The sequence below is a fragment of the Phalacrocorax carbo genome, chromosome 8 (genome assembly GCF_963921805.1).
Source record: "Phalacrocorax carbo chromosome 8, bPhaCar2.1, whole genome shotgun sequence".
Taxonomy (NCBI): domain Eukaryota; kingdom Metazoa; phylum Chordata; class Aves; order Suliformes; family Phalacrocoracidae; genus Phalacrocorax; species Phalacrocorax carbo.
Window position 1 is genome coordinate 5451350 of NC_087520.1, and position 14871 is coordinate 5466220.

Genomic DNA, 14871 nt, shown 5'->3' on the forward strand with positions numbered 1-14871 from the left:
CTGCATTCCTCAGCATTTGGGAGAAGGGAGAAGCTCAGGTTTTCTTTGTATCCCAAGTGAATAGGAAATTTTTTACATTCCAGATCTGTATAAGAGAGTCCTGTTTCTAATGAAGTTTTGCTACACTTCTCTTTCTTGGCTCTCTTTCAATGCAGAGAGTCACAATCGACCTGAGCTGGCATCTTTCCAGCTCTCAGGACTGCTAGCATGATAAATTATACGCAGCTACGGATCTGGCCACCGTTGTATCTCGCAACAGTGGGCCTCTTTTGTTCCAGCTAATGGTGCCACTCTGTTGAGTTTCAAACAGGCTGGAGAGAATAAATTGCTGCAGTTTATTCCCATACAGCTGACATTCCCGCCATGCCATCACTCACAAGCAGGGATCTGAACATTAGAAATGTAACCCACCACCCCTGACAGCCTTCAGTCCTCGGAGGGGAGTTGGCGGGGAGGAGACTTTCCACTTCAAGACTCAGCGCTGACTCAAGCTGCTGGCAGCAAGAGCCCCAAAACCAAACTGATGGCTTAGAGAGGTGAGTAACACTTTAATTTCTAGCATACTAATCATGTTCTCAGGTTACACGAGGGCTTTTCAGGGGGTGGGGAGGAGAGGCAGGGATATGATTTTTGATTTCAGATAGCAGCGTTCCCCTTTCTGGCATGCTGAGCTCTGCTCTTACCTGTAGGCTTGTCAAGGGTGGTCATTTGAGCATCCTGGCAAAGCAGGAGCCCCAACCCCACAGTATGCTTGGCTCAGTCCTCCTGCCCGCATGAGTATCTCTCACCCTCGCACCAAGGAAACCCAGGAAGACTGTGGTTTCCAATGCAAGAGAGGACCCCACTGCCAACTGGAGGGCATCCCAGCTCCACAGCCCATGTACAAGGGGTGAAGCCATGATGAGCTCTGCCCCCTTGAACATCTCGCTTCATTAATGAGGTACTTTGCAAGCAGCCAAACCACCAATACTTCATTCAGTGTCTTGGGCTGAGGGAAGAGGCAAACGGTCCACAAGACACTTAGCTGAGATGCAGGCTCAGTTGTGCAGCAGAGCATCAGCCAGGCTCCACAGCCTCCTCCTAAACATGGCTTAAAGGCAGGTTAAAAAGAAAAGAGAAGGGATAGAGACGCGACAGGGAAGAAAGTGGCCAGAAAACATAATGCATCTTCTTAGTGAGAGTCTTTTCATAGCACTGGGATCTGTGCATAATGGAGGTAACCAGAACCACAGGTGTGGGATTCGGATTTAGTCTTTCACCCTTCCCAGAGCACAGACTGCTCTGATTCTCTAACAGCACATCATTTGCAGCCAGAAAAGTTCACTTTCCAGCAAACTAACTCAAAGCTACCATCATGTGCCACAAAAACCCATACATGGGTATTCCTCTGCAGCAGTCGAGGAGGCAGGACACCCTGTTTGTGCCCCCTGCAGCAGGGCAGCAGCAGAGGGTAACCTCAAGCAACAGGCAGAGCCAGGGCAGTGACCTCCTCTTCCCCAGCAGTGCAGGACGCACAGCCTCAGCCCTGTGGCACAATAATCATCTTGCACATTATTTGTGCACTTCATCCAGAGTGTAGTGAAAACAAGGGCCAGGTGTGGATGGGAATTTGGGGCCTCCAAGCTCCAAATGACCAAACAGTTGAGGATCAAGCATTTCCTCTGCAGACCAGGGAATGAGGCGAACCTGAGGGCAGGACCTGCCTCTTGAAAGGAACTTTATTCTTTATTCCCTCTGTTGCCTGGATATCAACTCTTCCTTTTCATATTTTGCTTTTCAGTTGTATTAATTAGTAGATTTTGGGTATCCTAGAGCTTTGTCCATAACGCCATGTTATCTCCTAGCGAAATTCCTAGCTGTTGTTGCAAAAGGTAGCAAGAAAATTCAGTGGTGCATTTTCACTGCCTGAGGTAGCAACTTTGTCTATTTACCACAAATACTGTCAACAAGAACTGTAACCTGTCTCTGTTTCTGTTGCTTATTTAACCTATAACATTTGAAATGCATTTACTGACCAGCTCTCTAAACAGAAGCAAACTTTTTTTTTTTGGCAAGGGGGGCAGGCAGAGACAAAGCCCTGGCTCTCCTGTGCCTTGCATGCACACATGCCTTCATATTATCATTTCCTAATTTCCAAAGGCTATGGCTGTCAGGGGACAGCCCCTCACCGACTGCCAGGGCTGCTGCAGGCTCCAGTTGCAGCACTAGCTGGAGTTCACATCCGTCCAGACACTGATGTGTTCGGCGCTGAATGCTGGTACGTGAAGTGTTTCCAGAGCACCTGGGTATGCAGTAGGTTAGGCATTTTTGTTTTCCTGAGACTTTCAAGTAATTGAGCAGTAGAACTTGCTTATGAGACACTTGTGGTGTAGTTTAGCAGACATGCTGTCTCTGTCACTCTCTAGAAGACAGAAAATTCAAGCCCTCCTGTATTTTTAGGGTTTTTCTACCTAGGAAGCTTGTGTCTCAGCTGCCAAGACCACAGCAATCCGAGCACCTACTGAGATCACTCCCTAGATATACTCTTGAGCAATTAGCATGACATCTAGTAGATCAAGAGACCACCAGTAGCTTAGGCTCAGACCACTGCTGGCTTTCATTAGATAAACTATTCACTGTAGAAAACCTTTTCACAAGACGGGAGCGGAAAGAGTATGACCAGAAAACATTTCCACGAGTTGTAAACAGAAACAGGTATGTATAGCATGAAATGTAATATGGGGTGAGAAAAATAAATAAGTCACGCCTCACTTTTCTATTGAAATGGCATTAAAATCTAAGCGTTTGGGCACTGCATATCTATGGTTATAAAGCTACAGCTCTGATTCATATCGAGTCAAGTGCAAGCTAAAACTGAGCCTGGCTTTCTAGATTGCCTTTGGGTGGAAATGAACATATTTGCTTTAGCGATGCACTCGGGTTACCTGACAGGCCTGTGGATTTGCATGACACCAGCTGCTTCCATATCAAATGCTGTCCACGTAGCTAAAATTAGACCGATCATATTTCCTGGAGGGATTTCGGCTGCACAGCCCACTGTCAGCCTGCGAGTGGGCTCCCCAACAATGAAGAGTTCGCTGCTCGGCATACACCTGGCACACAGTACTTTGTAGAAGCCCAAATGCCATTGCTATTCATTTAAACTAAGCTTTTCTCCTCCTTGGACATAGGGTATGGCACATGTTGCTGTCATAAGAGGTGTTTGTGAGAGCTTAAACAGTCCAGTCTCGATGCTTCCTAGAGACAGAAAATAACCATTAGACCAGGGGTACGTTTATTTTTCATTCAAGAAACATCTGTGCAAGTTACTTAATTTTACGGAATGCTCTTTGTCAGCTCAATCTTCTATGAAATGGCTTGGGTTTTGTAAAATTATTTCCATATAAAAAGCTTCCTTTGACTGTACAGTGATGGCTTAATTTAGGCAACTTGAATAATGACAGTTTTGGGAATTGGCACTTTTAACTGCTTCATAGTCTATGCCTTAGTTCCACAAACATGCATCTAAACTACAGTGTTTAGCAATATTCTGATTAGCTGCACTTTGCATGCGTGATTTATGCTCTGTGTAAAAGCTCTGAAGGTGGCATAGGTTTTTACCATGTTTTACAGCGCAACAGGTAGGTCCCTGTTTTGAGCTTCATGGCGATACTGCAGCATGTGCAATGGGATGACCGTACTCTGACCACTGCAGGTCTTCCAGACTTGGTTCTGTGACACACTCTGGGTCCCAGCAGTTTTGGGTAATTACCATGAACCCCACTGGTATAGACTCAGACTCTCTTTTAGATGCCAACAGCCGCCCCAGCTTCTCTGGTGAAGAGATCAGAGATAGGACCTGGCCTTGACATAGGACTGAGAACAAGCATTTAAGAGACCCCAGCTCTGCCCCACTGCACAGTAGTACTCCAGCCTCTTCAAAGAGCCATGGAAGGCCAAAATGACTGAAAAACCCCTCCTTGTGTCAGCATCAGCACCAGCTGCATCCCCCCTGCTCCCTCACTGCTCCCCTCGCACCACCCAGCACTAACATCCTACACTAGCATCATTTTAAAACAAGTCACTTGAGATAACTCTGCTGCTCAGTGGCAGCAAAGGGACGAGCCCTGCTCCAGCGCGAGCAGGAGGTGGCCAAAGACCCCGTCCTTCGGATGCTTGCTTCCCAGCTCCCAGGCCTGCCCACCCCACGGAACTGAGGCAGCGGTGCGGAGGGAGCCCACCAGCCAGCCAGCGGCTGCCCCTGCGGTTCACATGCCCACCGCAAACCCCTCGGCGCCTGGGGGAACCGCACAGCGCTGGCATGCTGCCTCGGGGAAGGCGCCTCTGGTCAGAGCCTCGCACCACCACCGCGGGAACACGGGGACGGCTCTCCCCGGCAGCTCAGACAGACGCTCCCGTCAGGAGGCGAGTGAGCTGAAAACATCTCCTGGCATGTCAGTGAAACCGGAGATGAGAGAGCTTTAAATAACACTCCCCTGAAGCAAACAGTCTCCAGGAGGATCCTGGGTTTCTTGTTTAATTGTACAAGTTCAGATCTCACCCACTGACTCTGCTCCACTCATGGAAGTGCTGGCAATGCCCATCCTGGGTGTCGGTGGCTTGGCACACTGGAGCAGGGGCAGAGCCCCCAGCAGCAGCTCTGTATGAACGTGTGTCCAGCGTGAGGACAAGACTTCTAGGCCAGAATTCGCTGGGGGCACAGATGTGAGGTGATAAAGTGCAGCGATGAGTAGCCTGGAGGATTACGTGCTGCTACTCCTGTGCGCAGGCTCCCTTGCCTGGGACACAGGCTGGAAGCAGCTCCCTTGGCACTAATGATCAGACAAGGCGCATGGAGATCAGTCACTCACCTCCATTTTCCCTGCAGCCTTCTCCATCACACAGAAGGGCGCGGGCAGCTCAGGGGCCTGACGTGCAGCAGGACAAGAGGGCAGGCAGGCTCAGGAGCTTTGGTTCATCTCTGGGTCCACCAGCTTTGATGACATCAGGTTTATATGGCAGAAGCATCAGACTGCCAGTCAGGATGTGCTGTGGGATCCGACAGAAGCTACAGCAGGCACATGTTGCTTTGTGTAGCACTTTGGAGAAAAATATTATGCAGGCTCTGCAAAAGCTACCCCAGATTCTTATTTGCCTCTGCGCGCAACTTAGCTACTGCTGTCAGTCTATAGACATCCCATTTGAATGTGTTCCCACCTGAGGATATACTTTCTCTTTATTCCTATTCAAAACAATTTAAATCAGCTCAGTAAAAGCAAGAGGCTCTGGGACAGAAAAGGCTCTTTTTCCACTTTGGTAACTAGTAGCATAGTAAAAACATAGCATCCAGCATAGCACAGGATAGCAGTCACAATTCATACAGGCTGTTACAAAAATTCCTTCTTCTCGAAGAAGGAGGGACACACATAACGGGTCTGGTTTGGGGACTGCAGAGATCAGAACATGCTGCGTTCTGCAGAAAGTGCAAACGTAACAGTACAGCCACCGACAGCAGAAACAGCAAGTCATCGCTGGAGCGCTGGATAGCAACGCCATGAGTCACACACAGTTACGTGCACTGACCACACAATTCTGATCTTCTCCTAAGCCTGCTGGAATGGCAGATCCACCTCCTTGGAAAGGTGTGCCCCACATGAAGTACCGAGCTGGCTAGACTGCTCTCTCTCCTCTGTGGCCCCATAAACTTCACCCTCCTTATGACTCACAGGAGAGTCATGGTTGTATTCTAGGGTGGAGAAGTTAACTTACTTGCTGGCTGAATAGTGTGATATTTTCTACTTTAAAAAAAGACCATGGCTTGTCTGATGTATTAGGGCTGAGGCTTTGCTTCATTATTCACTGCAGGTATCCATGGGAGAATGGGGAAAGCATCCTCCAGCCACCAGCAGTGAAAGGGAGAGCTGGAATTTGATCCATCCTCTCCTTGCGCACAGCCACGCTCACACAGGCAGGAGTTGCCGCTGGCTCCTGGCACTGTGTGGCTACAAGGAGGGGAACTGACCGGTCAGATGGCTCACAGATTTGCACCAGGCCAGAGCAGCTCAGCGCTGCCCCAGTGCTTCAGCTCTTGATCCAAGCCCTGACAGCCCAGAGTTCTTAGGAAGTAGTAATCCATGAGACAGTGAGGCTGTGGGTGCTTCCCCAGAGTTTTCAGGAAAGAACTTTGTCTAGCTTTGTTACTATAAGGCATCCTAACTGCAGAAATAGCAGTTTCCAGGTTCTTGAAATAACACCCTTTCCGTGGCACTGAACACTTGCCCTTAAGGCCTGTGCAACACAAACACCAAAGGTACACACAGCACAGGCAGCAGAGAGCAGGCGGGTCTATCAGGATGCCCAGGGACTCTACTTACATCTGCCTGTACTCTGCAGGTTACAACCATTGGCACCAGAGCCTTCAGGCGCTACTCTCTCTGCAGTCTTCATGTGTCAGGCAGTCTGGGCTCAAAATCCTTCCACATTCCTATAATGCTCTGGCATGCATAGAAGAGGGGTAGGGTTGGGGGTTTTTTTATAGGGAAGAAGGGAAGCAAATGACCAGGATCTGTGTTTGACATTAATCTACCTAGTTTAACAAGTATGGAGCCTCAAGTAGAAGCTTAGCATCTCTTAAAATAAGCTCTAGGCATCTTTTAATGTTGGTGCTTAAAGGGGGATTTAGTCACTTGGTTCTAGGAACTCTAGTTTGACTCAAGTGTCCAATATCTGTCGGCAGTTCAGCTGTTACCCAAATAAGGGGAGGGAAAGCCAGGATTTTCCAGCCCCAAGAAACAGCTGTACCCAGAAGAGGCATGTAACACAAGGGATGAAATTAATTCACTCTCAGCCCTAGTTTGTGAACCGTTCCCAGACGCTGGATGAACAGACGGACTCTCACAGTGGGTCCCACAGGGCTGCATGGAGTGCACCCCGCTAGGCGGCCCCAGAGCCACGCCAGGAGGGACCTCTGCTCTCATCTTAAGGGCTGGATCAGGGGACTTTCAAGGCAATCAAAAGGTGATTTGAAAGGAGAGATATTGAGGCCCTATCTCTTCACACTGCACTTGGAGTGGGACGTGTACCATGAGCAATAACACCCTGAGTATGCGCACCCCTGCCCGCTGCCCATGGACACCAACATCGCACAGATTTCACTGCCACGTGAGCCGTACACAGGGCGTGTTCGCAAACTCTCGCCATCTCATCGGGCACATGGCTTAACTAAATCCAAGATTAAGCTCCCAGCCGCGCTTTTTTCCTATACTAAGGCTACTGTTGCCCAAATGCCATTACATTGAGATTGCTGATGCTCTTTTCTTTGCGACAGTCTGCTCTGTACCACAGACAAACTCATCTTGAACTTGGCAAAGACTTTCAAGCATTGACCATAGCACACGCATTTCAGCAGCCACGCTGTTCTCCATGCTTGAAAGTCTTTGCTAATCCCAGAGCGAGCCTGTCCCTGAAAGCCAGCGTACTTTTCTGCCCTTCCTGAACAGCATGTATGGAAATGCCCACAGGAGTTGCACACACCGTTTTTGAGATGCAAATCTAATAGCCTGCCTGCTTCCTGGAGGCATTAAAAACCTAACACATAAAATGAGCCTTTGAAATAGAGCACTTCAGTGCTAGCTACATGCTCTGAAAATATGCTACAAGAAACTGATCTTTGAAATGCACTCAGTGTTCAGCTGCATTTCCACAATTCAGAAAGACTCTCATCAAGCCTCAAATCCAATCAGGATTCTGCAGTTTCTGTAAATACCTTATCGATGGCTACAATAACCTCTTCCAGCTATTTGCTTATTTTCAGCAATATCTTAGCCGATGCAAACCTGCCCTTCTCCCCACCCAAAAAGCAGTCATTTTAAGAAATCATTCCACAATTTGAAGCTATCACAAATTTCTCCGCAATCTAACCGGTCATCTCAGGATCCTTGGTGCATGGGAAGAGAAACAAATAAAATCTTTTTTTTTCTCACTTCCTACAGAAGTCATTATTCACACCCCAGGAGCCACCAAGAGAAGCCACATTCAAATCACATATTCACATCACCAAGTAACTCGCAACTAGAAAGCTCACTACTGAAGTGGTGACAATTCCCCCATTTAGCCATAAGGCACAGAAGAAACACAACTCCAGACAGAGCTTTCTCCTGCCCCCTGCCTTTGGGAAAGCCTCATTCGTTGCACTCCTCTGTTCATATCACTGTTAAGCCCTATAGGGTAGTGCCACAAGATATGCAAGTGTCTAGCATACGCTCCCAAAGCCTGAACACCTCTGTGAAAATGAGTAACGCCACCAGGTACGCGCAGATGGCTTGCAAAATATAGCGCTTTCAAATTGACCAGAAGTTGTTTTCTAGTATATCTTTTTGAGCCTGTTTTCTAAACAAAAGACATGCTGGCACATTAGTATGATGATGCAGTCTAGGTCTGCCTCATTTCTAAGTGCAAATTTTAAAATCTACTCCTTCCCCCTACACACACTCTTTACAATGCAGTGTATTTCAGATCCAGCAGATGCTCATTTTGTTCCTAAAACAGATTTAAGGGTTTTTCCATGATCTAAACACCTGGCAAGAGGGCTCCTTGCAGCTTTAATACTTTCCTAACCCTGTGTTAAATTTGTCCTAGTGTTGCATATAGCATAATTCTGCAGCCATGTCAACTATTCAGGTAATGCTAGAATGTCATCATTATGGTTTGTGTCAACAGCGTGATCTGTATGTACCTTGTAATCATTCTGGTGTTGGGTTGCAAAGGTCCTTCAAATCTTCATTTGGCTGAGTCTAATTCTGTCCTCTTCACAAAGATCTAGAGTTACACTAAGTAAAGGCTGACATTTACATGAGACACTAGGACTGCTAGAATGACTCACCAAGGTAAAACCTCGGCTATATATTCTTTCAAGGGCGCAAGCTGTACAGCGCCGACATTTCCGCTGACCTGCTGTAGAAAGCCTCTGTGCTTAGCAAGGCAAACACGGACAGAGGGTCACATCACACACGGAGCTCGGCAGGACTCAGGAACAGGATCTCAGGAGTCTGAAAACAGATAGTTAAAGAAGCCTGGAGCATCACACATAACTTAAAGAAAAGCAGACACGTCAGAGAGAAAACAGCTATCTCAGAGTGACCTTCCAGTGTTTTCTTGGAAGCTGACTAGCTCCTCTCATTTTCACTGCTACGTTGGACAGCCACATATACAGCCTCATACACAAGACAGCTTTGCACTCACACAGAAGCCCACTATTTCGATCATGTGAAACCAATTAGTAGTAGCAGGGCTGGCCAGCATCGCAGCCAGAGTCCAAGTGCTCTCAGCACATTTACTCTCCCTAATGCACTCTGCCCTTTAAAGCAGCACCAGCCACCACGTTCAGCATACCTGAAAGTTTCCTGTTTTACTAAATATCCTGACTGCCAGTGTCATTAGGTCCCAATTAAACCCAGGAAATGCAGACTAAAACAGTGACTGTTCCGGTGATGAAGCTTATAAGCCGTTTATCTATACCCATAACTCTCCTTTATCCAAATCCAATATTAACAGTGAAAGCATTCAAGACACTCACAAGCAGCAAACTGTGAAATGGAAGGACCCCAGACCAGGACGTGAGAACAGAGCATCTAACATAAACCATGCATGTGAAGGATGAGTTTGCCTACAAACCAGGGTGCTGCAAGCCACATGGATTTCAAGGATGGCTTCTGCTTTAAACAGTAGGGGCCTACAGCAGCCAAGCACAAACAGACATCCCTATGATGGGGTCTCCTCCCAGCTGAACTAGTAGGATCTGCTTTGGCAAGAGATTAGCCTAGCCTTCCTCGAGTGCTGGCAGCTGCAGCATCACATATATAGCTGCTGTATTTACTGTGTGAACACTGACTGCTTGGCGTGTTACATGGCAGCAGTCCAGCTTCACTTGCAACTATGACAGCCATCATCTTTGGCCATGGCCTCTGCCATGTCTGAAGGTCTTAGCAGTAATCATCACATTGAGGAACTAATGCCACGCAACTGAGTAACTGTCTTGAGCACAAGTGCATAAGCTAGTGCTACTCCTGCTTAGTGCTAAAGTTCAGTGCCTTTTTTATCATGCATAGAAACTTCTTCAAAGCTGTTCTTATTCAGTTCAGTAGTCCAACCTCTCTCCAAGATGTTGCTTCTCACTCCAGATAAGGTGTGTCCAACCTTTCTGAGCAAGCTTCCTGGACTACCTCACTGGGCTTTGATCTTAAACCACAGCCTCACAGTCCCCTCTGCCCACTTCACTTACTCTCGCTAAGGGGTGCGTCTGTGCCTTCTGTTTCTGTGCACGTCTTGCCCGATTCCAGACTGATCACAGACTTGGAAACAGAGTGGAACAACCAAGAACAATGGCATGTCTACAGGAGGATTAAGTCTTTTGTTGTACAGAAAAAAAGGGGACATAGATCCTCCAATGCAGTTTTGTTAATGCTGTTTCAGTCATGTGGAAGAACCTTTAAAGCAGATATGTCAGCCCGAGAACAACTTCACAATCTGCATGTCTGATTTTTCACTGCCCTTTTTCTTCAGAGGAAAAACAGAAAAAACAAATCAGCTGATTTTATAGGTCCTGAAAACTGACTGTACTGACCATTACCTGATAGACTGCAAGGAGGCAATGCAAACAGCATCACAGGGATCTGTGGTGGAGTACAGCCAGTATTGGTTTGCAGCAGGAATCCGGGGCAACTCAATAACATTGGCTTCCCAGGCCCACCTCCCACACCCAAGGCTTTGGGATTATCCAGCAGTCCTTGCATCATGGCACAGCCCTTTTGATGGCCACGTGACCTAACCTTGGACAGGAGCCATCTTGAACTGCTTGAGAGATACTTATAACTCAAGAGCAGCAGATAGAAATATGAAGGCCATGTGTGGTCCAAGTACATGCGTAACCATTTCGCTGGATCAGGGCCAAGGGTAACATACTGCAGGTTTGGATGAGACACACAGCAACATGTTCTCATCGGAGACGTCTGACTGCCTTAGAGCAGCCCATTGTCTCACGTGGCTGCCTGCAGTTGCCACGTGGCTACACCAGTCACATCCAACCAGCCCACAAAATACCCTTCACTGTAATCAGTTACGACTCTTTTGGAGAGTGACAGAAAGCAGGAGACAACAGATCTCACATAAATTATTTGGACCAAATGCCTATGCAAAGCCTCTGAAGAGTTCAGATGCATATACTGATTTTATTTGATGAGATGGATGCTTTTGTAGCACTACTGACCTGTTTGAGGTAACTAAATTCTAGTCCGTTGAGGTGCCTCCATGTTTCTACACCACACACCTATCTGCATCTCTACAAATGCGACTCCAGGACAGGGTGACAGTCAGCTAGAAGACTCCAAATTTGAAGTTACTCTACTTATCACATTACAAATGCTGTAAGTACCAAACAACACCGTAGAGAACCAGGAGCATCAAGCATAGGATACAGACCCTGGAGAAACACACAGGTTTGTCTGATCTAGAGCGCTGTCAGGGTGCAAAGAAACAACTGTAACCTTAAGGACAGAATTCCTACCTGTCAAGCCACAACCACGCACACCTGGCTCTTAGCAGGCTGCAAACACAAAGCAAAACCACCACAAAGGCAGTGGATCAACAGGCAAGGAGCTCACAAGGCGACAGTTACAGTGGCCTTAGCAACTGGTCACTGAACAACAAACAACAGCTTTGTAACCATCTGCCAATACCTTAACGTACTGTTTGCATGACCACAGACACATACAGGCACAAACAAAGGGCTTGGCAGCACATGACAACATGCTACCAGATAACGTAGAATAAGGCTCTGAATTTGACACGGCAGGTACTAAGAGTGGGGAGGGTCAACGGCTGGTCTAATGGACGGGGAACGCAAATCCCAGGGCACCCTTTAGCAAGTCTGCAACTGAGGAGTATTGCATCACACCACAGAGATCAGCAGGGGACATCTATATTGCTCCTACAGCCAGCAGAAAGCCAATTCAGTTATTTCCATGGCTTCTTGCTCACAAACCAGGTTCAATTCCGTCCTCACAGCTGTAGCTCAAGGCAGACATGAAGAGCACCATCTCCACGTCCCACACATGCTGCTGTCTCTCAGTCCGGAGCCACACTTCTAATGTTCACTCCAGAAGTGGAGCGTATGACAACAGCACTGCTGCTGCTGCAAGTTATTTATTAAGACCAGCATTTTTTACTGATGCAATGGTGCACATGAGAAACAGAAACATGAGATCGTTAGCCTGCAGTATTCCACTCAAGAAAAATCTCTCTTGCCATAGTAAAAGGGAAACAAAAATGAAACCTGTAAACCCTTTATTAAAGAGCTACCAGTAACTACTTCTTTGCATCAATCCAGTATGCTATGGTCCTTACGTGAGAAGGATCTGGTAGCTTGTTTATCAGGTACCATTTTTACTTTAGCTAAAGCAAGAAGGGTTTTCTTTAGACTTTTTCATCCAAATGCAGAAAACACCTGACCCCACCATGGAGCCAGGTTTCACAGGTGACTTGGGTCTTTTACAAAGGTCCATTTCAATAACGTTGGTTAAATGCCTCCATGCTCTGGAAGTGACCTGAGTCTACTCTCAAATACTAAGGATGCTTCTATTTTCTCAGGCACATACCACTTGCTCTCCAACCAGCATATGCTCAGTTCACAAAACAGCCATCACTGTGCTGTAAGGAAAAGGAGATAGTTCTAAACACACTGATTTATGTTTGTCTCTCCAGGTTTGTAGAGTAAATCCGAAGGCTAAGCCTCCTTCTGAGTCTCAGCATCCTGGCAGGGCCAGAGGAATGTCACAGTAAGTGCGAACGGTGTTGAGTCAAGTATATCGCACCTCCTGAAGTCTCTATCTCCATCCTGCCCTGGTTGTTTTTCCCCACACACTAGGAAAAAGTGGAATGCCACCAGTGCCTCGCTGAGCACTGGCTCCTCAGCCATTGAAGTCTTTAGCAGCTGTTCAGTCCACAGAATTACACCACTTTAATTCAGCCATTATCTATTGACCCTCAAAGAGTAAGTTTATACTTTTAAAAAATTATTATTTATAGGATTTTAGAAATCCTGCTTTAGAAAGCCTGCTTCAGAGATTCACTTCAGAACAAATGGTTGATTTAGAGCACATACTTGGTCAAGAGCTGGGGAACTCAGGCTATCTAGAGACAGACTCACACCTTAACTCAGGCTGGGAGGGAAACTTCAGTTATTTCAGAGAAAAGACAGATTATAGATAAGACCAGTGCCACAGCAAAACAAACCCAAGCACTTCAGTTGCACATTTATATACAAGACACATGGTTCAAAAGCTAAATGAGATGGACGTATGTTCCATGATTGAGCATTGATGTGTACAAGGACATATCTTGCACTGCAAAGATTTGAGCATCTTAAAACTGTCTTTCTTTCTGAATCAGAGACCTCCTTGCAACCTCTGCATCAGCTGAGCTTTAAAGGGGGATGTCAGGACACAGTACCAAAATTCCTGCTCATTTGTCTGCATTCAGCCTCACTGTAGTTCCCACATACACCACACAAGCCAAGAAGAGCTAGACCGGGGATCACCTAAACCAGGTAGGGATCTCTCTAGAAGGGGACAACTACTGGCAAGCAACACTGATCTTTATCTAGAAGCTACAAGATGTGGGCAGTTAATTGGCTTACAGCTATAAGACCAGCAACACTTACCAGTTACCAACTTTGTTTTCCACTACTTGATGTTCACAGTCCAGGGAGGCATTTCCCCTTGGAGCACTTGAATGGAGACTTTCCACAGGGTATTTATTAGGCTGGTGCATTAATAACAGGCAAAACACACTAACATTTTCTTGTTTCAAAGTAAAGTGCCAGCAACACAGCCAGGTTTCTGCGTATGAGAAATTCAAGCTATAAAAATCACTTTTCTTCGCTCTATAGATGCAGAGTCCCTCGGTGAGCCTGACTGGGTCTGCCTATGGAAGCACACCTGTGTTTACAAAGGTAAAGAGCACAGGTTGCCTGAATGACATAGCTTGTTCTGCAACTACTAACATTAGATTTTGAGTTGTCTTGCTCAATCAGAAGGTATTTCGAGGCTGGAACATTGGGTCATTTACAATTCAAAAAAGCCAGCATGCGTCCTTAGTGATGCTATCAAGCTAACATCTTAATTGGTAAATGATTCAGACAGACAGAACCACTTACATGAATCCATCTCTCTTATTTCCTACAAAGGAGGTTGGAGTGGAAACCTCTCATAGTGACCTCCCTTATTATGTTGTATCCAATGGAATAGGTGTTTTTCTGCATTTGTATCTTTATCTAGATGCACAAGCATGCATGAGCACTGGTCTACAGGTGGTAAAACCTCTACTCACAACCCACTGCAAATGCATTTAGAATTAAATGAATTACTGTAAGTAAAAAAAAATATGGGCATGAGATCATCATCTTCACTGAAGGGTGTACCATTCCGTAATAATTGCTTCAACAGAGAAATATTTATGTCAGCCATTTAACACCAATTTTCCTTCCTCCAGGGTCTACAAAACATAAAAGCTACAAAGGGTCAATTAGTGGTATTTGAATGTCGCATTCGCGCTACACCCACCTTACAGATTTGCTGGTACAGAGAATATGATCAGATAATAGATTCTGCCGATTTCCGAATACTACGAAAAAGTAGGTATTACTATGTCTGTTTGGCATAATTTTATTGGGACAGTGGTAAGAGAGGAACAAGAACAGCTATAAAAATTAGGAGGTTGTAAATGTTTATAGAGGCAGAGTTAAGTTTACAAGTATGAAACGACCTGAAGTCGCAGACCGCTGCACAGAGCCTGTGCCTCCTCCAGCAACGCGTGAGCAGGTCGAGCACAACACGAGGA

General features: G+C 46.4%; 1 protein-coding gene across 3 annotated transcripts in view; it reads left to right on the forward strand.

Moving 5' to 3' along the window:
• Positions 1-309: 309 nt before the first annotated feature.
• Positions 310-14871, forward strand: part of MYOT (myotilin) — a 34900-nt gene continuing 20338 nt past the window's right edge. The window contains exons 1-4 of one of the 3 annotated variants that reach the window (XM_009500396.2): positions 310-536; positions 12736-12809; positions 13922-13984; positions 14524-14665. In XM_009500396.2, coding sequence (XP_009498691.2) covers positions 13922-13984; positions 14524-14665 — 205 coding nt within the window. In that variant the 5' untranslated portion in view covers positions 310-536; positions 12736-12809. The remainder of the gene's footprint in view (positions 537-12735; positions 12810-13921; positions 13985-14523; positions 14666-14871) is intronic. The other 2 variants (XM_064458370.1, XM_064458371.1) reach the window with 2 other exon arrangements.